Source organism: Anser cygnoides, chromosome 4 (assembly GCF_040182565.1).
Source record: "Anser cygnoides isolate HZ-2024a breed goose chromosome 4, Taihu_goose_T2T_genome, whole genome shotgun sequence".
NCBI classification, from domain to species: Eukaryota; Metazoa; Chordata; class Aves; order Anseriformes; family Anatidae; genus Anser; species Anser cygnoides.
Window position 1 is genome coordinate 8,634,802 of NC_089876.1, and position 25,648 is coordinate 8,660,449.

General features: G+C 41.2%; 1 protein-coding gene across 10 annotated transcripts in view; it reads left to right on the forward strand.

The window, feature by feature from the left end:
- NSD2 (nuclear receptor binding SET domain protein 2) overlaps positions 1 to 25,648 on the forward strand; it is an 81,492-nt gene that overhangs the window by 12,983 nt on the left and 42,861 nt on the right. For all 10 annotated transcript variants that reach the window (XM_048046519.2, XM_048046502.2, XM_048046541.2 and 7 more), the window contains 2 exons: positions 1,549 to 2,173; positions 21,521 to 21,686. In XM_048046519.2, the coding sequence (XP_047902476.2) occupies positions 1,577 to 2,173; positions 21,521 to 21,686 (763 nt within the window). In that variant the 5' untranslated portion in view covers positions 1,549 to 1,576. The remainder of the gene's footprint in view (positions 1 to 1,548; positions 2,174 to 21,520; positions 21,687 to 25,648) is intronic.

Sequence of the window (25,648 nt, forward strand, 5' to 3'; positions counted from 1 at the left end):
TCTCTCAAGTGAGTCAGTAGAGCTTGCATGGAGATGCACCCTTTTATCTTGTACATACCTTAAGGCAGTATGTTAGGGAAGATGGGAGCATTTGCTAAGGAGTCATGGAGTTTGATTTTTTTTTCTAGTTTTTTTGTTGTTGTTATTGTGCCTTTTTGCGTGAAAAGTTTTCATTTTGGCCAATTGCTTCAAGTTAAGGCTTAATGCCCTCACAAAAAGCTTTACCAGGCTAGGGTAACGCTCCCTTGTATGCATTTGTACACTACTACTCCAGACATAGAGACAGCAAATACGTGAGTTCTCAGAAATAAGACAGTCATAGGAATTGTAACTGTGTATGGTAATGAACAAGCTGGTAAGGTTTGGAAGAGATTTCTTCCGTAGTAACTGACAATTCAGCAGTTATTCACCATGTTTTTAACTGCTTGTTGGAAGCAAATGAGACTGGGCTTGAGGAATCTTCGTCTTGGCATGGGAGTTCTTGGACTTAATCACATGTGAAATGGGTTACCTGAAGCCTGGATATGATAATTGATTATTATGCTGGGATTTTGTAACATTTATGACAATATATTTCTCTGTTGTGTATAGTGGACCTGCTAATATGAAGAGTCTATGTATATGATTTTTAAAAAAGAAAATGATTGTGTTGCCAGATTGAGGAGATAAAGCCAGCACAAAGGAGTCTTTCTGCCAGATACGTTTGTTTGCTGAGATGGTATAAAGTTGAAATGGCCAGGGCTAGAGTTTAGAACCCTCAGAAAACACGTCTCGGGCATATTTGGCTTGTTGGATTTTTTCAAATCTCTAAATGAAAAATGGCTGTTAGATGGTGTTACTGATTAGAAACCTGAAACTCCAGCAGTTGCTTTGACAATTTATATTTGGCACAGTACGTCCCCTGGCTTGTAGGATGATCTGGTTCCCGGTGGACTGGTGTTCATGATACAAAATGTTCACCTTTTATTTGTTTTCATAGCTTTTGAGATATGTAGAAGACTGAGCTGTACGGATTCCTTGGGAGGTGTGCTTAGGTGGAAAACTGGGGGCCTGTTCATAGAATGTGGTGGAGAAGATTGTGATGCTGCTGTCCATGGTGTAGTTGTACAGTAAAGCAGCCTGTGGGGTTTGACTCTGGCATAACCTCTTAGAATGAAACTCATATGTTTTACCTTGTTATTAATGATATTAACTTGTGTCTAACTCTTGTTTTAAACAGTGCAATACCTCTGAGTAATTCGTGTGGATAGGACCCATGCTATAGAATGTTAATAGGTTATTAACATGAAAGCTTTAATTTTTCTCTATAGTTTTATTTTAATAATTTGATGATTTATCAATCTATTTTTCTTGGGATCTTTCATAACACAATAACAGATACTAAAGTATTTTGGTTATGAAGTTTGTAAGCAACACTTTTTTTTGGTAAAACTTTGAATAAAGTTAATTCTGAATGATATGCCATTGGGGACATCTCTATCTAAATACTTGGTAGCTTCTCTCATTTTTGTATTATTATAAATATTTTGTCTTTTTGTCTTCTTACAGCAGTGTAAGACTGGAAACATCTGGCTGAATGGACTTTAGCATCAAAAGAAGCTCTCAACTGTTAACTCGAAAAATTAACTACATAAAAATGAAGCAGGTACCAGAGATCCTTGGAAATACCAATGGGAAAACTCAGAATTGTGAAGTTAATCGTGAGTGTTCTGTCTACTTGGGCAAAGCACAACTTTCTGCCACTCTACAAGAAGGTGTCATGCAAAAATATAATGGCCACGATGCTCTTCCATTCATCCCAGCCGATAAGTTGAAAGATCTAACTTCTCGTGTGTTTAACGGCGAGTCTGGGGCCCAAGATGCCAAGCTGCGTTTTGAACCCCAAGAAATAAAAGGAGTTGGAACACCACCAAACACTACTCCTATCAAGAATGGCTCTCCAGAAATTAAGCTGAAAATCACTAAAACCTACATGAACGGGAAGCCTCTTTTCGAATCTTCCATTTGTGGAGACAATGGTGCAGATGTGTCACAGTCAGAGGAAAATGAACAGAAGCCAGCAAACAAGGAGAGGAGAAGTAGAAAAAGAAGCATAAAATATGACTCCTTACTTGAGCAGGGTCTTGTTGAAGCAGCGTTAGTGTCAAAGACTTCAAGCTCCCCTGAAAAGAAGGTACTTTTTAAAACATTTTTATTTCTTTTGTTAGGTTTGTTTGTTAATCATACTGATACTTCATTTGTTCATATGCCAGTTGTTATTTCAAGTATTTCAATAGGTGCTTCACCTGAACAGGTCACTTTTTTATGATATTCTCAGTCTGCCCCAACTGAAGATAGATGTGTTGTAGTTCTGGTCCGTGCTTTTTGTCTAAACTAGGAGGACCTCCTAATTCTGTTTGCACACAAGTAAAGTAAGTCTTCAGTGCAGATCAGGGCATGTAGTCATATGGGATGAGTGAAAGAGACGCTTCATCCAGCCATGCAGCCAAGACCTAGCCAGGACATGCACCTGAGCAAGGGAGACTGGGAGGCTTCTAAATTTAGGCATAGCCTTTACCTGGTTTTGGCAGTTCAGATGTAGTCCTTACCCTTGCTTGTGATCTGAAAAGAGCTGACTTTGCTTGCTATAACCTAGTGAAGTGTACTGCTTGAAAATGACTAGATACTTCTATTATATCTCATTAACCTCTGTGATCAAGGTCATCTGCTCTTTTGTTTATTTTATACATAGGCAGAAGTGGAAATTTCACTTTTTTTTTTTTAAATCCACGTTACCATATTGAATATGAGTGCTCTTAGAGCTTTTCCCTCTTTGTTTAGTTCTTGTTGCTAGACTCCATTTAAAGGAAGGTAGCTTAAACTCGTTTTGTCTCAGAGAAAGAAACCTACATAGCAGGGATATTTTTGTGGATTACTTGCTGATAAACATAATATACATGATAGTGTTGTATAACAATGGTGGTTAATGTTGATGAATGCTTTGGCTGGTGAACAGGTCCAGTTTTTACATGCTTTAAATGCAAAACGAATGTTAGTTTTCTTTGTCATCTGCAGTTTTGCTAATAAATGTTGATTCTTACTCTCTAAAGGTTACACATGCAGAGAAGAACCACACACTGCTGCTGTATTAATGATTATTGCTTACCCTCGTTTTCATTAAAACCACTTAATAAATGAGTTTACAAATACATGTAAACACTCTAAGTATTGAGAACATTATTTATGATTTCAATATATTATTCCTTGAGTGATCAATATTAGTATTTTCAGGATTTTTTGAAAGAGTTTGTTTTCTTTAATTTATTAAAGAGAATGTGTTAACACTAATTGGTTCAGATTTTTCCAAATTGTTCCTCAGAGGTAAAAAGTATGGGTACGGTCAGTAGTTGGAATAATTCTTTGTCCTGTTCGTTGTTAATGAGCGAGGGCAAATTGGAAGAAAAGGTGGTATATTTATTAGCATTAACAATTCTAGCATATATGTTTGGCTTTATTTATTAAAGAGAAGGCAGTATTTAGTATGCCCATCTCTATAATTTATTCTGATACCTTTCACATTGGTTGCCAATTGAGGCTGGCATTTAATTTTTTGTGATGAGCGCTTCATTTAAGATTGGTCTGGGTTCTTTCAGTTGTTCTATGGCCAGGAATTGTCAGGGGAAAAAAAAAGCCTGAATGCTGTTTCCCACAACACTTGGGACTTGATGGCTGGAGAGTGGTGCCAAAACAGCCCGGCCACCTGCTTGATCTCAGGCTTTGCAATATTATAACCTTGGTCTTTTTGGAGCACTTGGAGCAGAGGGGTCAAGCCTCTGGTTTTGCAGGTTTGTTTGTTTGTTTCTTGCGTGGTGCACTTTAAAGCACAAAGGGCAAATGGAAAAACATTTGAAGATCACATGATGTTGTTTTGTGATAAAACTCTTTAATTGTAAAAAGTCCAGGGCTTTCCTTTCTCTTACAGGGAGGGTTTGCAATTGAGCGGGTTTAAAGGAAGAAAAACCAAGCTAGGGAGCATGCGGAAGGAGATTTTTCTAATTTGTTCACATGTAGACTAGCAGTATGCAGGTGTTCTCTGTGATCACAGCTGTAATATCTCAGATATCAGTGTTCTTGTTTCAAGCCCCTGCTCTGTGTTATTTCATTGCCGGCATCCCAAGGCTTAATGTTAGTGCATTGTACCGCGGTTTTGTGTAGTTGATTGTGGCCGCAAAGAGGAAGTTAGAAAAATATCCTTGGAGTAAAAGCTGATTAATTTTGTTCTTAGATAGTTGTTTACCGTAGGTTACAAGTTAATGTAGAACCTGATTGTCTGGTTTGGGTTCTGGGCTGCTTTTCTCTCTCTGTTTCTTCTTGTCCAAGCTCTTACTCTTCTATTCAGCAAAAATTGCCACGGTTCAAATACTGCCTTTTGTGCAAGGTAATTATATCTCTGTTTGATGGACATACCAGATTGCTATCTTGCTGAGGTGAGAAGCATATTGTTTAACAAATGTTCCACTGCTCTGTTGTTGGGTTTTCTTGTTCGGACATTTTTCATTAACATAAAGGAAGGTTGTCCAAAACTTTATCTGCAAGCAGGTCTGCAGTTGGGAATAAATGTGATCTCCCCAGCTCTGACGTGATTTAGGTTTCTGTTGACACCACGGCTTTTTCCAGGCCTCTGAGGAACAGCTGTGTTGCTTTCACTTTCCCGGTTTGAAGGAGAGGAAGTAGTACAAATCATGGCAAATCCCTCCCTGCACTGCATTTCACCCACTTCCCTCCGCCTCCGGTACCTCTCCATTGGAGGAGTTTGCTTTAAAGGAAATAGACTGAGTACATAAATCTGCAGCTCTCATGCTGGTGGTCCCAAATAAGAAGAGCTCGGTGTGTGTTGCAGACACATTTGAGCTTGTTCTGCACAAGCCAGTTTGGGCCTAGAAGTAGCAGTTTGCCCTTTTGGCATAGCCTCCTGGCGTGGCTTCCTAGCATGGGTGCAGTAGCTCCAAAAAGCAGCAGTGCTGTGTCCGTAACAAACCTGGAAGGTCCACGAGCCTCTGTACTAGCTAGCATGGGGATTCCAGCTGTGTAAGATGTACGTGATCCAAAAGCTGTACCTTCCACTTAGCTTTCTGTCCAGTTTTCTTGCGGCCCTCTTGGAGTGTTGTACCAGAAACTCGGCAGCTTCTTGCTCTTCCTACTTGACAGAGTCTGTAGTGACTTTGCAGCAGCTACCTGGGGACAATTGCAAGTTACTGGAGAAATTTCACTAGTCTGCGTCGTGTGTTTGTGTTGCCATTTCATCTTCACAGAGAAAAACTGTTCTGGCCAACTCCAATATATCTGATGACTACATAACCTTATAGGACCTTTCCCAGTGAATGGCAAAGATTTAGAATCCGAGTAAAGGTAGAACAGAAGTATTCTGAGGATTGATTATCTGGTGTTTTTCATTTTTCTGTGCTAGATACTGAGAGGTACGGACCACTGAAGGTGCTGATGTTGCTCTGCCCACTGCTTGCAGCTACTCAGTAGAGCCAGGCAGAAACCCCCAAGTTCCCTCTGTTAGACTGGAGAGCTGCACTCATCAAACACTGATTATCCTGTTTATAGCTGCGAGGAGTGGAGAAAACGGACGTGTCAGAGGTGACCTGTTCTGTTTTAATTACCGAAAAAGGAAGAAGAAAAAAAGAAGTTAAATAGATCTTTTCGAGGAGGAAGACTTAATTTATTGTTTTTCAGCATCGGTTATTAGGAATTCCTGGTTGAGTATGATTACATAACTTGCTGTGAAACGTGCAGCTAAACTGCCACAGGAGCCAGGATGTGCAGTTGCAGGGTAAAATGATATCTTGGACTTGATAACTTTTTTTAATAGGCTGTTGTTGAGGTATCAGAGCCTGTCTTCAGGCAAGTGATAAGACAGGCTTCCTGGCTGCTGTCACTAGAAACCCAGCGGAGTGGGAGTCACCTTAAAATCTCTTCTGGTGATCCCTTCAGGAGCAAGAGAAATGACTGCTTATCTCTTCTTTTGAAGGGTTCCCGAGCTACAGTTATGCTTTAGCCCTTAGTAAAGGATTACGTTGAGCTATGCCTTGAAAATTTGTTTGTTCTAAGCAGTTCGCAACATGCAGCAGTAATTGTTACTTTGGAATTTCAAATCATTCATTCTTAATGTCTCACAGGAAAAGTATTTTAAAGAAATACTTGAAAGCTAAGTAGCACCAAAAGCGTACAGCATCAAGAGTATACTTGTTTTGGGAGAGATTAAACGCTACGGAGAGTCTCGGAGTGGATACAAAATTAATTGCAGAAAGCTGAAGTCTTTTTTTCAAGGCTCTCTGTACCAGGCTTCTGGTTCTTGTATGTATAGTGTCCAAAAGAAGTATGCTTTCTGCTTAAAGCTGTTGTCTCAATAAATATTTTGTATATTTGAGTAGAAAAAAATGTGAATTTTTTTCCCCTCTATTCATAAACACATTGGTGAACGAATCCAAATCAAATATGAAGTACCTTGGCGTGATGATAGAAATGATGCATACAAATAGCCATAACAAGTCAGATCCAACACCCATCTGATTCGGCACCTCTGCTCAGGCAGGTGAGGGTCAGCAGAGGCTGCACAAGGGAGGGTATAGGCATGGCAAAGCACGGAGCGGTGCTTTCTTTGGACACACTCAGCCTCCAGCAGTTTGTGACTCAGAGGTTTCTAGAGATTGTGGCGATGGCTTTGAATTTAATAGCTGTGGATGGTTGAATTCGTGGAAGAAAAGCTCAGCTTCTTTTTGAGCCAGTATGAACTTCTTGCATGCGTGCCATCCTGTAACGGAGCAAGTTATATATGATGTTAAGGACCAGTTCTTTTTCCTTTTTGGTTTGCCACCTATTTCTCTTGATGATATTTCTCGTAATACTAGAAGAAGGGATCGTGAACAAACATCTCTTTTACTAATAGCTTTATAGATTTCTTACAAACGTGGTCATTTTTTCTTTCAGCTTGGAGAGTCCTAGTCCATTTTTCTACATAGAGAAGCTAATCCAGAATGTTACTTCTTGTTATCATCCTTCTTCTGAACTTTGATGCCCTTTGGGTTCCGTCTCCTTTTTTGAGAATGAAGGGCCAGAACAGTACAAGACATTCAAGATAAGTTGTCTTGTGGATGTATACAGTGGCATGACAATTCCTCTATATATTCTGTTACATTATAAATAATGTTATATTTAAGTAAAAAACAAACAAAAAAAACACATCTGGTTGATTCTTGACTGCTTCTGTGTACTGAGCCTGTTTTCTGTAGAATGTCTTGAAAGCATGGTGGCAGAAAGAGGATTTGTCACAGAAGTACCTGAAAATCCTTGACTCGGGTCTTCCATATATCTAGAAATACTCTAATAAATTTGTGATTCCTAGACCCCAGATCAGATATATGCATTCCGCTCCCACCCATGTGTTACAGAGGGTAGTAAAACACAGGTATGGGTTTTCTAAAGTCTTTATAGAGCCAGCTTGATCAAGATGGTTCTGATTCCTAGAGTTTTCCATTCAGTGTCCAGTGACAGTGACCCTGAGCAATGGGAATATGCTGCTTCCAAGCCTGGGCTGCTAGCATGAAGGTTAGCTGTGAAGCAGGGCCCTCAGATTAATTTTTTTTCAGTGAAATACATGATTGCTTCTTGTGGTGGTTTCATCCTGCTGGACAGCTGAACTCCAACACAACCAGCAGGGGGAGGGATATGATGAAAAGAAAAAGGCTTCTGGCTTGAGATAAGGATAATTTCATTAAAGGGAAAATGAGAGGAAAAAAAAAAACAAGCAAAGACCATGGGGAAGCAAAGAGAGAGAAAACAGTTACTCCCTGCTTCCCATCAGCGAGCGATGTTTGGCCGCATCTTGGGAAGCAGGGCCCCAATATGTGTAGCAGCTGTTCAGAAGCAAGCATCATCTAATTTAAATGCTGATTTCTGAAACGTGGATCTTTTCCAGCTGCAACCTCTGCCCCTTATTCCCTATCATTGGAGTCACGGTCAGGTCCTACATAGTTCGTTACACTTGCATCATCTGATCGTTGTTACATCCAACATACAGCTGTGTGTACATACTCACCATGACTGTTCCCTGTCCCTTAGCCCATACACAGATACTGTCTTCCTGTTCTGTGGGCATCTCCCAAAACGTCCATAAGAACCAGCAGTGACTTAGGCCTCAGGACAGGAGAAGCAGCCCGTTGGCTTGCTGGCTGCCAGCACCAGCTTGGCTGGAGTCATTGCTGCGCTCACCCAGCTCCTTGTGAAGTCGACCTGTCGTTGGCTCTGCAGTGTCTGCCTACAACAAGTAACTCAGGTTACAGATTAGTTTCTCCCAGGGTTGAATCTCCTTGTGGCATACACACGATATCCCCGTCCTTTTGCATGACCCACCAAACGTACCCAGGTCCCTTGGGCGTGAGCGGGTTTGCTGTTTGCCAAGGCAGGAACAACCCACACTTCCCTATGTGCACTACGGGGACTTTAGCTCCTCCTGCAGTGTGTAGGGGGTTGTTTCAGCAGAAACAGGATGGTTGTCAGATCCTCTGGTGTTAACTAGCCATGTGGCTTCTGCTAAATTTGCACCCCTGTATTTCTGTGCCCCAGCACCCAATACCCCTAGCATAGTCTTTCAGTCCACTGTATCTCTCGGTCTTTCCAGAGACTTGCAGGTGACAGGGGATGTGATGCACCCAGTCAGTGCTGTCCCTCTTGGCCCAGGTTATGAGGTTATTTGGGAATTGACTCCTGTTGTCTGATTCTGCTCTCTCTGGGGTACCACAATGCCAGAAATTGCCTTTCTGGGCCCAAGATGGTGTGTGGGGAAATGGCATGGTTCATCAGGTATGTTTCCAGCCACTTGGTAGTTGCTTTCACCACAGCGAGTACGTGATGCTTGCCCTGGTGGTTTGTGGTAACAGTCCAATGGAGTTGATTTGCCAGAGCTCACCGTATCAAAATCCTGGGCCCCTACTCCAGGCTTTGCCCTCATGGCTCACTTGATTGCAGCACAGGTTTCACACTCATGGGAGACCCGTGTGATGGTCTCAGTGGTCAGGTCCACCCCTTGATCGTGAGCCCACCTGTATGTGGCATTTCTCCCCAGATGTCTCAATGTTTCATGGCCCATCAAGCTACAAACACCTCACCCTTATGTTCCCAGACCAGTCCACCTGAGCCACTTCAATTTTTGAAGCCTGTGATTCTGATGTTCTTCAGCGGTGTGATTCTTGGGTGTGAGTGCCTACGTGCGGTACTTTTACATCTATGTTTTCCACTCTGGTGGTGATGTCTGGCCATGGTGCAGCAGCCCAGGTGGGTTTACCTCTGTGCTGTAAAGATAGAGTACTGGCCACTCTTCTTTCAGCAACGTTTAGGGCCAGTTTTATGGCTTTCACCTCTGCAAACAGACTTGCCTTGCCTTCCCCTTCAGTGGCTCCCACGGCTCATCAAGTGGGACTCCACGCAGCAGCTTTCGATGGTTGCCTTCAACACGACAGGACCCATCGATGAACAAAACATAATGCTTTTCTTCTTCTGATAAGTCATTATATGGTGGTGCCTCATGGGCATGGGTTACCTCCTCAGGTGATACTCCAAGATCTTTGCCTGCCAGTCAGTCTGTGATCTCTTCTAGGATTCCTGGGTGGTTGGGTTCCCCATTTGAGTCTGTTTTGTAATTAACGTTACCCACTTCTTCCATGCAGTGTTGGTTCCATGGTGTGTAGAGGGGATTCTCCCTTTGAACATCCGCTGTAGCACAGGTAGCTGTGGTGCCACGAGGAGCTGTGCTTCTGTGCCACCAACTTCTGATGCAGCCCACCCCACTCGTGCTGCTAGTATCTCTTTTTCATTCGGGGTGTAGTGGGCTTCTGATCCTTCATACCCAGCCCCAGAACCCCAGAGGTTGACCTCAAGTTTCTCCTGGGGTTTTCTGCCAGAGGCTCCAGGTGAGGCCCATTGAATGTGTGAAGCCCATTTTGCACAGCTGGTCCTGCACAGACAGGCCCAAGGGCTACCGCACAAATTAATTCTCATTTAATCTGTTCAAAGGCCTGTTGTTGCTCAGGACCCCACTCAAAACATTTCCTCTTTTGAGTCCCCCGATGGAGGGGACTGCCCAGCTGACTGTAGCCTGGAACATGCATTCTCCAGAACCCCGCAGCCTGGGAAAGCTTGTGTTTCTTTCTTGTTAGTTAGTGGGGACATAGCTGTTACCTTAATGATAATATCCTTAGGGATATGGCGATGTCCATCCTGCCGTCTTATTCCCAAGAACTGGATCTCTCATGCAGGTCCTTTGAGCTTGGTTTGCTGTATAACAGAACCAGCGTTCAGAAGAATTTGGAGTACCGGTGCACCATTGTGGTGGCAGTTGGCACCTGCTGTTCTTCAACCCTCAGCAACCCACAACAGAAGGGTCTTCTGAGAGGCCAGGCAGGGTAGACCGCTGCGTAATCTTCTCTGTACTGAAGGCAGCTGTGCCAAAAGCTCGCTGGTGCCCTTTTGGATGCTTGAAATGCCTTCTCCTGAGGTAGTCTGTGCTGAGGAGTCATGGAGCCTCTGGGACAGTCCCAGTGGGGTGCTTTTGCCACTCATTCCCAGTTAGGCTTCCCTTGGCCTCCAGTACAGTTAGCTGTTGGGATCTCCGTCACTCCAGGAGTACAGACGGGTTCTGCCCCTTGGTGGCTTGATGGCATTAGGGTACACCGTGTGCCAGTGTCCACCAGAGCCTTGTGCTCCTACAGGTCCGATGTCCCACGCCATCAGATCCACACTGTCTAGTAAATCTGGTTGACCCTTTCCTCCAGCTGGCTGGAGGCAGGGTCCCGCTCTTGCAAATGTGAAGCAGAAGTCCCTTCATTAGGGTCAGAAGGAGTATCAGCCCTTCTACTCCCTCTGGGGGACTGCCCAACATTGACTTGAGCAGTAACCTTTCTAGGAGACCCCCTCTTGGCTGCTGTATTTCCTTGCAGTTCACCTACCCGAGCTCCTCGGGTTGAGGTAGGCTCACCGTCCCGCTTCCTCATGTCTTCCCTGTGGTTCACACCCGACAGGACTGTCTACTACTCGTGCCTCACGTCTAGTACTCGTGCCTCTCTCCCAGTCCCTGTGTCAATGCCCCTTTCCCTGGAGGGATCCCAGCTGCTTGGCGCCCTTGCCTCTAATTCCTGGCTACCAGCCTGGTTTCCCAGCATCGGAGCAGCTGGGTGATGATGTGCTCACCTGGGAGACAGCTGAAATCCTTCTGTATATCTCACAACACACCCAGGTTTAGGGATTGGATGGTGTCTGACTCATTTATGATCTGTCTCTTTGTCCTCCTGTTTGTGTGATGGCTCTGCTCTTGAGCCACCCGCCTCTTCCTCTTCTCCCTCCCAGAATTTCGGAGGAGCTCCTTCCTACCTTACCAGCGGAGCTGACTACCTTTCCATCGTTTTGTCTTGACGGTAGGGTGACTGACGCTATCGATGTTTGTCTCTTCAACCTCCAGCATCTGATTTCCAGAGGAGAAAAAAGAGAGCGTAGTTGTTAATATTCTCCAAGAGATGGTTCCCGAAGTACAGAGATGATAGCAATGCAGGGCCCAAATCCCAGATCAGGCTCAAGGCCAGTGCTTTACAGCACAGTGAGCTGAAAAAAACCAAGCACAGCCTTTAATGAGCTCTCAGGTCTGATATATAGCAGAAGAGAGAACATGGCACAGATCACGCAAAACAGGATCACACAGAACAATGTTAATAGCAAACCAGCCAACGCTGCAACCAGCAGCTGTTAAACAAATATGGTAATTGTAAGGTCCCTCTAAAACGCTCTGGTCGAATCTGTTGTTATCTCAACCCTTCTCAACCCTTTGTTGGGCACCAAAAAGGACTGTGGTGGTTTCACCCAGCTGGGCAGCTGAACTCCACCACAACCACTCCCTCACGCGCCCTTCCTCGAAAGACAGCAGTTACTCCTTGCTTCCCATCAGCGAGCGATGTTAGGCCACATCTTGGGAAGCACGGCCTCGATACGCAAAGCAGCTGTTCCAGAGGACAGAGGTTTTCATAACAGCCCTCCTTCTCCTTCCCCTTCCTCAGCTTTTATTGCTGAGCATTCCAGCACGTGCATGGCCTATCTACCCCTTTTCCTTATCCACCCAGCCCAAAGGACTGGTCCAGGACAACACGAGCACTGAAGATGCTGGGTTCAGCTTTTAAGTTTCTTGCATCTCCAAGCTACAAGGCTCCTTTAAACAACCCTCGAGAGCTGGCAGATGTAAAGGAATCTAACTGATTCAGAGAAGGCTGCCAGTTGTCACGTTATTTTGTACTCATCATCCATTTGTGCGTTCCAGGAATTGTTTTTGTTTTATTTAGGTCTTTGGACGCTGGTGTGGAAATGGTAGAGCAGGCAAAGTGGTGGATTAGTTCTTCCCGTTCCACCTCAACGGCTGATGGTGTACCATAACGTAGTTGAGAAGTTAATGACTTTTTTGTTTCTTTTTTTTTTTTTTTTCCCTGATAATTTCCTTATTTTCAGTCATTGCACTGGTGGTGTCATGATTGAAGTGAACACTGTCATCTCATCTCCACACGTGCATTGGCAGTTACTGGCTGGAGCGGCGAGGAATTTGGTTATTTCATTGCTTTTGTCCAAGCTACAGTGAAGCCTCTCTGTTGTTCTGCTCAGTTTTCTGCTTAAGCAAAATAATGCATGTCTAAGTTTCGCATTTAGCTGAGAGTCAGATCTTCACTTCATGGCTGTGCTACTTGGACGGATTTACAGAGGGATTTTTGGGAAACTTTAGTGATCTGTCCCAGATGTCGTTTCTGGCCCTCAGAGCCCCCTTTTGTCAAGAAAGAAAGATGCTTTGTAGTAACTTTTACACAAAGTAACCAAAGCAAAATATTTTTATCTGTCGTGTAACACTGGTGTCAGCCGCCTTTACAAGTTTCCTCGTTCTGGAGTAGATTTCATGTAGGGCACGTGAACCTTAAGACCTCTGAAGTTCTTTGTTCGCAGACGCTAATTGTCGGTTTGCCCATTGCCATTGTTTAGTTATCCTGTTGTAAATAAATAGGCCCAGCCAGTCTAACGTTTATATAACTGCTTTTAGGGAAAACTTAATGGAATTGTTTCCTCGGGCATCATAAAATGGACAGCAGCTAAAAATGTAACTTGTCAATAGTAAGGAATGAATTCTTCTCTCACAAAGAGAGTTTGTAAAATGCTTCATTTTAGAAGCCCAGTATGAGAGGGAAAACTGGATCTTGCCCAGACGGTTGTTAATCAAGCCCTGCTGCACTTGGGTGAAGAAGGGAAGCGAATCTGTGGCCTCGAAGTACCTAATGATAGAAACACTTGAGATATGTATATATATTTGTACGTAAATGTAAACTCGAATGTATGTTGAGGATGCTTGCAAAGAACCAAAATAATTTTGAATCTTAGATCTTGTAGAATTGACAGCACTTTGGACACGTGCTTGATGATGTTTTACTGTGATGACCAACCTTATTCGTATGGGATTGGGGTATTCCTGGTTGGGGTTTCCCAGGTGTTCTGCATGTCTTTTATACTGAAAATAAGGCATGTTTCAGGAATTTGCTTCAGCATTGCCAAATCAAGGTAATTGATACTCTTTCTTGCATTTCATCTCCAGAACAGGAGGACCTACTAGTTATGTGTAACAGCACAAAGGAAATTGCTTGCCTGGAAACCTCCTGTGCCTGCTTTTATGTATGGGGATTCAATTTAAAGACCTACTCAAAAAGCAAAGTGGTATTTGGACCATATCAAATTATAAGTTAACTAACAGAGGACCTTCATGCCAAATCAGCATTTATTTTATTTAAGCCTAGACTTAGAAGCGCTCTTGTTGCAAAAAATAATTGTAGAGATTAAGTATCTGCCTTCACTGGAAAACAATGTTCTGGAAATGTAGATGGCAGTTGGCAGTATTGTCTGGGCTTGGTTTTTTCTACCAAGAGTCTCAGGGTTCAGAACATCTACCTGTGCTCCCTTGGATGTTTGTGAGCTACCAAGGAGAGGATATCTGCTCAGAAAGTGCTGTGGGAAAACTCTTACCTACTGAACCCTACGAGGGTGTAGGAGGGTGCTAAGGATAAGGCCCTGGTTCAGATTCTCATCTGAACCATATGTGAAACCATTGTACATGCAGATAACAGAACACATATGGATGTGGCATTCTGAAAACCTCTAGGTATACTGAGATGATTCAGCTTTCGTCCTGTTGTCCTATGTGACATCTTTATGGAAATTCTGCAGAAATAACTGGTTCCTGTGCTAAACTTCCTCCCAGCTCTGCAGTCATGCTTTTCCAGACTTGTGTAGCATCTTCTGTCCACACTGTGTCATATACTGAGATACAACATTTAAACTTCAGAGCATGATCAGAGGCCAGAGAAGTGGGATGTAGGCAGAAGTCTTTTTGTAACACTCTGTATGAAAGGTTTCATTCATTCTGAACAAGCATCATGTAATTTAAATACTGATTTCTGAAACATGGAACCTTTCAATGGGAAGCCAGTAACTTATGATTTAAGGGGTCATCTAAATGTAAATGCAGAAATTCAGCAGAGCTGCTGCATGAAACTGCTCTCCATGTTTGCAGAACGATTGAGGATTGGGAAGTGTTCCAGAGCTTGCGTCTCACTGCATCTGTCTGTGAATGATTGAATCTGTTTCTCTTCAACTCTTCACTCCAAAAAAAAAGAGGGTTGTATCCTAGTTAGTAAGATACCGTGTTAAGATTGTTTCTAAAATACTTGCTCATGTAGTGTTTGTGTATAAAGAGAGATTGCTGATTTGGATAGACAGATTGGTTTTTAAATGTAAAAGCATCTAAAAAACATCTCATCTGCTTGAGACTTGATAATGAGGGAACCAAAGCCAGAGAAAAATAATTGAAATGTAACCAGAAGTTTAGTGGTTGATTTGAAATACAAATTTGAGCTTTTATGGTATTTTAAAATCCATGATCTACGTTATTAATTCCTGTCTAAACTTAAATGGATTTTTATTGTCTTCTGCTTTCCTATCATCCTGGAGGGGAGCGCCCTGTGTGGTGAAAGGCAAGGTGCTGTCCATGAGCTGCTTTAGATGAATTTGTGAAAAGAAATGGAGGAAACAAATCTACTGTCACTAAACCGGTATTTGATTTTGAAGAGCCTCAACCATCACAGAGAAGTTTTTAGGGGATCTGCAGGTAGAGCAGTGATTTCTTTCATCCTTGTTTGTCTTCTTATTTAATAGCTTCACCAGCTGAGCGCATGGAAGAAAGATAAGTAAGTCCTGGTTATGCCAGAAAGAACCAAATATAGTGTCTTCGTCAAAAGTAATTCTTCACAGTGTCATGATTTTGATCCCCCTTTTTCGGGTGCTTAGTAATGGAAGAAAAGATAAGTTGAAGATAATTGTTCTAGAAATTGAACATGGCAGGGTTTAGTTAAATCTCTGGGTTAGTATAAAACAATTAATCATGTGAAAAACTAACAAAACAACTCCCAGTATAGCTTGTCCAGCTTCTTGTCCTGATCTGAGCTTTTGATGTCCTCTTCCCCCTCGGTCTTTACCTTACCACACAATACAATGCATATTTTGCGAGGGTGTTGCAGGTGTTCAGAGCAAGATACCGTTTGGAGAGGTGTAGATTGAGGGATTTGCACTGATTTTAGTCAAATACAAGTTTTGGTTTTGAGGTGATTTGATTTCATGAGATTTTTGCCCTCAGTCACAGTATGAGAAGAAGCCATTCCTCTGTCCCAAATGAGAGGAAACAACGCATTAGGAGAGGAGCGTCCCTCCATTCCTTTGCCTGAAGATTGATCAGTAATTTGTTTTTTGTCAAATTACATTCTTGATCTTTTCAGGAAGCAATAGTTTTCCTAAAGATGTAATTGTGATTGTTGTTTTCTAAGGAAGAGAAGTTTGGAATCTTTGTCCTTTAACATAAATTCTTTGTCTTTTGTTTGTTTATAATGTGCTTAGTCATTGGTGAGTAAGTGACAGAGCAACCTTACCAAAAGAGTCTTTTCTGCTCTGTTGCTCCCTGCTCTCCAGACAAGCTCCCAGCTCTCCTGAACCTCTCAAAGGAATGGAGTTTGTCCTACAGCCACTTCCTTAGTTCACCATCTTCCCTGATAGAGAGGCAAGAGAAGACAAAACATTTTTACTTCTATTTTTATTACACAAGTCCATGATAGAAATGGGAGTATTAGTGAATGAAACACAGCACAAGTAGATAGCAGGACCAGAAAAACACGTGGTCTTGGTCAGCAAGCAATGTCTTTTTCATAATGAAGAGACAGGTTTGACTATCTATGTTTGTGTGTTTTAATTTTGATTCAAAGTACATTTTAACTGCATATATTGTGTTTCAGAACCTTGATTATTTTGTTCTAGTTTCTTTGTAATGCTAGTAATTTTTTATTCTCGAGTGCAGGTTGGCCTTCAGCAGTCTGAATATTTGTAGCATAGCCTATTATAGTGCAGGCTAGGAGAAATTATTTGATACAGAATTATAAACTGATATTACTTTGATACAAACTGCTTTGACAATGAAGACAGAAGGGAAGATATCTTCAAGTTGTTCTGTATGTGCTTCCCCGTTATGTTATAGAAGAGAACATTTCTTCATCTGTCTGAATTGTTCTCTTTTTTGTTTTTCTTATCCAATATTAGATTCTCCACCAGTTTTTAACAGTGTTCTTTGTCTAATCCCCTTTTGACAATTTATAGTGGGACGAAGTTTTTCATGATTTCTGAAGCTTTCTGAGTTTGTTTAGTAAAATGCTATTTTTTGATGCTTCATGTAATTTGGAGTAAGTTTGAGGGGTTATAATTCTTTGCACGTGCGTGCACATGTACACAGAATAGATAATTATTATGTTAGTATCACTGCTCTTTACCACTGATCATTTTAATGCAGATAATTTATCTCAGTCTGACATCACCGAGTATGCCTTGTAAGTGGTTTCAAAAAAAAGAGTACATTTGTCCTTTGCCAACTTAAAACTGATCACAGTGTTTTCGTAACATAGTCTACAAGCAACTATAAAGCTCTGTATTCAGTAAAGTGCTCTTCTTAAATGCATTACTCTCGGTAGTTGTTCAAAAATAATTTTAAACTTTGAAATTACCCATCACACACAATATGTTTGTCTCCTCATATTAGTCAGACCAGAATTAAGTGAAAATTGGAAGAATTCTTCCGATGAGCTGTAGGCAAAGTTAATTAAATACAAATGTTTTCTGTGACCAAATCATCACTTTTCACTTCTTTGGGCTGGTTGAATGCTGACAGCATCGTCAGAAATTCCTGTCAATCTGCCTGTCACTCATCGCTTGTGAAAGTGCTGAGAGAAATGACAAACAAATCTTGGAAATGTTAAGGGAAGAGGGAAAGCATGTTAAATATTCTTTTCTTTTTTGGTCTCTCTCAGCCTATTGCGTTGCTGTCCCAGATGAATTTGTAAGGATGCTGGTACTATTTGAGGCATAATTTCTCACATAAAAACTCAGTTATGGTAGTTGAATCACTCCATTCCACGCCCCACAGTCCCCCCAGACAACATAAACTTAAGTTCTGTCTAGCTGTCTTTCAGAGCAAGTCTTTCATTAGGATACTAATTCAGAGAGCCAGGGATTTCTGTTGAAACCAACGTCTGCAATACCGAGGAGCGCAGAGCCTGTCAAATGGTCTGTGTTTACAGCACTGGGACTGGTCCACGCAGTCTGAAGTCATTACCTGCTCACACAAGCTTCAGCCATCCTGTCTGGGCAACTTCTCTGCAGTCTTGTGGTTAAAAAAGAAAAAAAGAAAGAAAAAAAAAACCACCCACACTGAAATTCTTGCCCAAAGTAGAAAAGAAAGGAGCTCCCAGGCTGTTTCCTCGTAGAATTACAGAATCATAAAGGTTAGAAGAGACCTTCAAGATCATCTGGTCCAAACATCACCCTACTTCTCCTCCTTCCTATTCAGTGTGGCTGGTTTGAAGTCTGGGGCGAAGGTGGATGAGGAGGTAGCTATCTCAGAGGCCGCAGAGCTTAATTATAATTAATGAGGGAGAAGTAGGGGAAATTCTGCAACTGAAGGTGTGTGTTTACTTCTGTCAAAACTATAGGAGAAGGTAACAGAATGGGGCATAACGCAGGCCAAGCCAAGCTTATTTTAGCGATTACAGTAAGCAAAGACTGATCTATGCTCCTCTGCAGCAGGGAAAGCCCTACAGACTTTTCTTTGTTGACATCTGTGGGTAGGGTATCTCATAGGAAATTAGAACAATATCAAGAAATTTTTTAAAAACTTATTGTTAGAGGCAAAAATTGAGAAAAAAGTACTTTAAAATACTATGACTCGCTTGAGCTTGCTTTCTTCACTTTACAATTATGCTCTAAACCGGGAGTCTTGCATCTCAATTTTCTTGCTTGTGTCATCACAGAAAGAGTTGATCTGCTGTTGCAGTAGCACATATCACCTGTCTGCTCGTGCACAGAGACCAGCACAGGTGCGCTTCCTGGTCTGCCTCTTCATCTTCCACAGATGCAGTGAGATTCCCTGTTTTATGCCTGACTACACGTTGTTAGAGATACTATGTCATTAAATCAAAATTCACTGAAACAGCAATTCCAGTTTTCTGAAGGAAAAACAACTGGAAGCCAAATTACTTGTTCTTCTACCAGTTTGTAACTTCAATGGTGATTTCCCATTTTTAAAAATATCAGTGAGTACAGGTGTCTCATGAAGAAGCTCCAGCTCTCATCATATGATAGCATAGGTGCCATCAGGAGACTGGGTGGAAAATTTGTGTAGAAACGCTCTCTTCATCCTATCTGATCAATAATTTAAAAAAAAAACAACAAAAAACTGAAAACTGGAGTAAAATCTGCATGTGACTGCTTGTCAGTATCTACCATTTCCTGATGTTTTTAAAAATAATTTTAATTCTTCAGCTTTCTCATGCTATGTGTTCTAGAAATAATGTTCAAAAATAATTTTGAGAGGAGATATTAAAGAGACCGTATATGTCACAAAGCTGCTTGTCTTGGAAGTACATGCCAGGAATTTCACCTCTCTGTTTACTGTAGAGATACGTATTAAGGGGTCAGAGTAATTCCCAGAATGAGGAAGTCAAGCTAAAACAGAGTGATGTGGGAAAGTAAGATGGAGGAGAATGAGCTCATGGCAATATTGTATGTAGGCTTTTGAATAGCCTCATATGAGAGGTCTTCAAAAAATTATGTGTATAGAATTCTGGGCTGTATTTGCCATCTTTGGAAGCATGTGCATTTTATCAATAAAAGAAAGCATAAATACAGACAACGTTACGTCGATTTACAGATTTTATCAGAGGGCTGTCATTTTGAAGTTTTTATCATGATCCAGTACGATAACAGAGCTCTTCAGATTTGTGAGGTGCTTGTAGATGTGTTGAAATGCAATATTCACCCCTGTACTGCCATCCCTTTCAGATTATGCTGCAGTAAGAAGCACTGCAAGAGCCTTTTCATTATTCCAGCCAGCTCCCTCTCAGATTGTAGTCGTAAATCTTTTCAGCCTAGTTGCACTTTCTGAAAAATACTGGGACTCATAAATTAAAAACGAGTCGTAGCATCCTGAATAACTTTCACATTTCTGAAAATTTAGCTCACTGAAAAATATTTGCATCCCATCTATTTAGTTTAAATGCCGAAGTTGGTTTGTGTATGTTAGGATTAACGTTTTTCCGGATCTGTTCTCAGCATATGTATTTCTTAATTTGTAGCCTTTAAGCTTAACTTTTCATGTCATGTTTAACTGCTAGAAGGAGCATTTGATTTTTCACATCTGCTTGGAACCTTTTAGGTCTTTTGAGACTGCTGGACTTGCGGCAAGCTCAGCGGGAGGGGTTTTCTGATGGTCTTGCAGATTCCTTAGAGGGCCAAAAACCTTGAGACATGGGAACATGGCTCCTGCTGGAGGCACATGAACCAAGCCGGAATTCACCAGAAAAGCTGAATCACTAGATGAGTAACTGTCCCTAGCAATCAGATGACATAGCATCATGTGTGTTTACCAGGAACAGCTTAAAAAGTAAAAGCTTTGAGGGAAGGAGTTGCTCAGTACAGTAAGCTTTACGTTTTCTGACTAGACGTACCTCTGTGTTTGAATATTAAAAAATTGCTGTGCTGTTGGAGCATGTCAAAGATTTGTTGTTTGAGCTTGGAAAATAATGTGCAGTTAATCATAGTAATATTCTCTGGGTTTAAAAATCTACATACTAAGTAACCTGGCATTTCCACATTGTAGATTTCCAGCTTCTTAGCAGTATTGCTTCTTTCCTCTTGCCACAACTATTAATTAAAATAAAATTTTGTTCCTTCTCTAGCATTAAATCCACTGAAAGCCTGAAGCTCTTGAGCTGGTACTACAAAAGATGAATGATATAATTTGTTGTGCATACATATAGTATTGGAAAAACATAAAAGCAAATAAAAATATGCCTAGATAGCTGCAATGAGACATGTTCTATGCTTCCATACATCCAGTCTTAATGTTTGAAAAGATAAGGGCATTCGTTACTTACATCAAACAGAACAGATGAAGGCAAAAAGACAGAATGTAACTAGCTTCATCAAATGTGAAATAGTTTTAGCTTGTGAATAAATGTCTGTGTTGCTGAATTTCATTATGATGCTATAAAAATTTGTGGCTATCACAGGAGAATGTAAAACTCCGTTGTAGTATTTAAATCTATCCATTGAATGGGAAATACTTGTGTAATAGTTTTCCAACAGCAAGAATAGCTTTAGAGGACCAGCTGGACACTCACATTCTTCTACTGCTAGAACTGGAACAGTAAAAAAAAAAAACAACAAAAACTTGCAAAAGGACATGGAGAAGGATTCTTGTCATGCTTTCCTTACTATGTAGAAATAGAGCTAAAAGGTGCAGAATTTTGTTTTCTTGACCGGTTATGTATGTAGTTATTATTCAGACATAAAGACAGTATTTCAGTCTATTCTAGATTCTAACCTCAAACAGAATTGTTGTTTGTATAGCACTTAATTGATAATGTTCAATACAAAGGGAGGTTGGCTTTTCCATCAGTTGGTGCTCCGTGAATGTGTTTGAAATTACAGTTAGCCTTCCTGATGATCTCTCAGTAGTTATTCAAAAAGATAAAGGCAAACTACAGCTTATTTGCCAATACGTCAAGCTAAAAAGAACAGAAGTGGAACTGGGAATTTTATGCTGTGAGAGAACAAAAATTGTGACTTAGTCTTTATCACACAAGAAATACAATTATTGTTTGCTAGAAAACACTATAGCCCTTTTTCTAGTGTAATATTTCTTTCTTTACTCCTTCCATTTACCACTGTATATGTTTATACATTTAACTAGGATGTTTAAACAGAATACAAACTGTAGTTTGTTGTTTATTTTTTGTGTGATGTTTAGTAATCCAAGTGCATATCTGAAGGAGAAACATGGTGATAATTTTTTTCTTCTTTTTCTTCTTCTTTTAAGGCTCCTGCTAAGAAAGATTCAACTCAAAGTACCATCAAAGATGACAAAGTCCATCTGTTGAAGTATAATATAGGAGATCTAGTGTGGTCAAAAGTGTCTGGTTTTCCATGGTGGCCATGTATGGTTTCTGCTGATCCTGTTCTCCATGCTTACACTAAACTAAAAGGTATGTCAGCGATCCTACAAACATCCAACTTTCTTTCATGCTTATGTAAATATTATTTTGGAAAAGTTCTGTTCTTCATTCTGTCTATTCTGTTGTATCAGTAACTGAACCAGTTTGTCGCTGTCAGGAAGAATGTTAAAATGATGCAAGCACTGTTCTTGAGCATATAGTGGCTTGAGTTTATTTCACTGTGTTTTTTTTTTAAACTCTGAACACTCTCTGAAGGATATCAAAATTGTGATCTGTGAAATTGGTTGAAGTCTTATTAAAAAAAATTATCTGCTGATACATACTTCCCATTGGTTTTATGGTGATGTTTGGAGAAGTGACATGGGCTAAAAAATTTATTGAAAGCTAATGGGAGTTAAATACTCCTGATGATTATGCTTTACTAAAAGCAATTCCTAATTCAGCCTGCTTAATTTTCTGTGATTCGTAGAATCAATAGGTATCTACAGACATTAGTTGATTCTAAATGCAGGCACTACTGAGTGTTAATGTAATTCTTAAGTAGAAATTGTACCCATTTCTTCATCTCATTTGCGGTTTCTTACTCTGTTCTGAAACTTTCAGAGTTTATCTGTACTGCTTGTAGAATGATAAAGTAATGTAGGTTGGAAAGGACCCCTAGAAGTTGTAAGTTCTCCAAGCTAAACCAGGTTGCACAGGGCCTTGTCCAGTGAAATATTTAATGCCTTCAAGGATGGAGATTGCACAGACTTTTGTATTAGCACTGCGTGAATCCAGGGAGAGTCTGGCTCAGTCTTCTCTGTATCCTTCTCCATTAAGCAGCTAAAGACAGCAGTAAGATCTCTCTAAAGCTCAGTGGGTTGTTTGCTCTGGTTTAGTTGGTTTTGGTTTTGGTTTTGGTTTCCTGAGACTTAAAAAGCTTCCTGAACATCTTATTGTACATATTGTGCTCCAGCTCCCTAATCACCTTGTTAGCCCTCCACTGGACTGCCTGTAATATGTCAGTGTCTTCACTGTACTGGGGAACCCAAAACTAGATATGGTATTCCAGATGTGATCTCACAGGTGCTGAATAGAGGGGAATAAGCCTCTTTGGTTTATCTGACCTGCTGGCTATATTCTTGCCACTTGTATAGTCGACAAGTATGTGGCCTTCTTCACTACAAGGTTTTGCAGTTGGCTCATGTTCAATTTGAGGTCCACAGGGACCCCACATCTTTTTTGCTCCACCAATGTGGAGGGATTGTGGAAATGAGAGTGATCTTGACACTTTGAGGGAATGGTCTGAAAAAAATGCAATTCAGTAGGAATAAATGGTAGTGGTTTTTTTTTTTTTTTCAGTGGTAAAAGATCATGCTAGGAAGTGAGTGGAAAGCTGCATTTCTGACGAAAAGAATCTGAGAGTCATAATAACACGGTGTAGTTTTCCCTGCAGAGAGACCAAAGTTACACTGACATATAAATAGTGCTGTTTATAAAATGCATCGAGTAGATCCTTTGCTTTTTCAGTGGCAGCATGGCCTCAGCAGGAGTACATTGTTCATTTCATCTAGTTTGGGCTATCTCATATGAAGAGATGTGGACCAAATGGAGAAGGTGCTGAGGAGAACGTGAACACAAATGTAGGTGTCTATGTGTGAGGACAAACAGAAGGAACTGGGGCTCTTTAAGCTGACAAGGAGGAGCTAAAGAAGAAGCATGTTAACTGGCCTTAAATAACACAAGTTACGTGCAAAGAAGAAAAAAACATAAATTCTTCTTACTCTGAGAACAAGACAGCTTTGTAACAATGAATATTTAGACTGCATACTAAGAACGACTTGGAAGTGAAAAAGATAGTGACACGCTGGAATGAGTTGCCTGGAGAGACTGTGATCTCATTCACAGTAGGTTTTTAAGAACAAATTGAAGGAGGATCTCTAGGATTATAGATAGACTCAATGTTGATAGTAAACTAAATGGTTTCTTGAAATCCCTTTCAAACATCCATGAAATTGCTAAAATGGCTGTTAAAGACTTCTCAGGCAAATATTTCATATAGCAGTCTTTCAGAGTTGATCAGGCAGTCCCTGTGGTTGTAGTCTTCGACTGTTTAGTCTACTGTGACATAGAAGAGCTGGATTTTGAGAGAAATAGAGTTGTTTTATTTCCTAACTAAATTATTCTGCTCCTTGAAAGGAGCAAGATTCACACTTCATTATCAAGCATGGTGGCTTTTTAAAGGAAACTGTAAAAACAAATTTAGCAAACAAGCAGTGTCATACCTGTGAGTGCAGCCTGTGGACTGCTAACAGAACGAGGAGCCCACATATTTTAAGCCATTAAATTTCATCTCTTTGAAATAATATATATGTGAGGAGCATTTCAGATATTTACTCTGGAGTTGATTTGGGGCTTGCCTTGTCCTTCAGGAAGTACGTATGTATGAACCTCCACCTTTGACTCATGTTCAACTTGCCGTCAACCAGAACCACCAGTTCCCTTTCAGCCTCTCATGCCCCACTCTCTATGTACAGCCAGGGTTGCCCCATCCCAGGTGCAGAATCTGGCACTTGCTTTTGTTAAACTTCATGCAGTTGGTGATTGCCCCGCCCTCTAATTTGTCCAGATCTCTCTGCAAGGCCTCTCCACCCTTGAGGGAATCAACAGTTCTTCCCAGTTCAGTGTCATCCACAAACTTAACTTAGTATACCTTCGAGTCCTGCACCCAAGTCATTTTTGAAAACATTAAAGAGAACTGGCGCTAAAATGGAGTCCTGAAGAACCCCACTAGTGACTGGCTGACAGCCTGATGTAACCCCATTTACTGGAACCCTTTGAGCCCGACCCATCAGCCAACTGTTCACCTATTTCATGAGGTTTTTGTCTAGCTTTATGCTGGACATTTCGTCTAGAAGGATACTGTGAGAAACAGTATCAAAAGCTTTTCTGAAATCCAAAAAGATTACATCAGCTAGCTTCTCTTGGTCACCAAGGTGGGTGTCCTTGTCATAAAAGGCAATTAAGTTCTTTAAACAGGACATTACCGTCATGAACTCATGTTGGCTATGACCAATGACTGCATTGTCTTTCAGGTGATTTTCAATAACTCCCAGAATAATCTTGTCCATAATATTATCAGACACTGAAGTGAGACTGACAGGCCTGTAACTACCAGGGTCTTCTTTCTTGCCCTTCTTGAAAATTGGAACTATGTTTGCCAGCTTCCAGTCAACTGGGACCACTCCAGATTCCCAAGACCGTTGCCATTACAATGGCAAACAGCATCTCTGTAGGCCTCCCATGTTGCCTGACCTTGCTTCCAGTGGCAATACACTTTTTTCCACCTAAGCTCTAGAAGAGTTTAGCCAACCCAACCTTCTGCTCCACCTGCTTGACTTTGGACATTTTGGAATTGCCTGTTCCTGTGCTCTTAAGAGGTGGTACTTAAAAACTTACTGGCACTGTTGGACCCAACTGTTTACAAAAGCAGTTTCCCAGGGGATCTTACTAACCAGTTCCCTGAAACAGCCTGAAGTCTGCTCTCCCCATATCCAGGGTTGAGGTTTTGGTGGCAGTTTCCTCCTATCACCAAAGATTTTAAACTTGACTACATTTGTGGTCACTATGGCCAAGATGGCCACCAGTCACCACTTCACCCATGAGACCTTCTCTGTTCACAAACAACATATCTAGGAGGGCACCTTTCCTAGTCAGCTCCCTTAGCACCTGTATCAAGAAGTTATCATCAAGGTGTTTTAGGAATCTCATGGACCTGTTTGTATCAGCTGTGTGGTATTCCCAGTTAACGTCTGGCAAGTTAAAGTCACCCATAAGAAGAAGGGCAGCTGATCTAGAGGTATCTCTTAGTTCCTTAAAGAATAATTCATCCTGGCTGGGTGACCTATAGTAGACTCCCTCAGCAACATCTCCACTTTTTTACTTGTCCCTTAATCCTTACCCAGAGGTTCTCAGAGATGTCATCACCACCTGCAAGCTCCTTACAGCTCAGC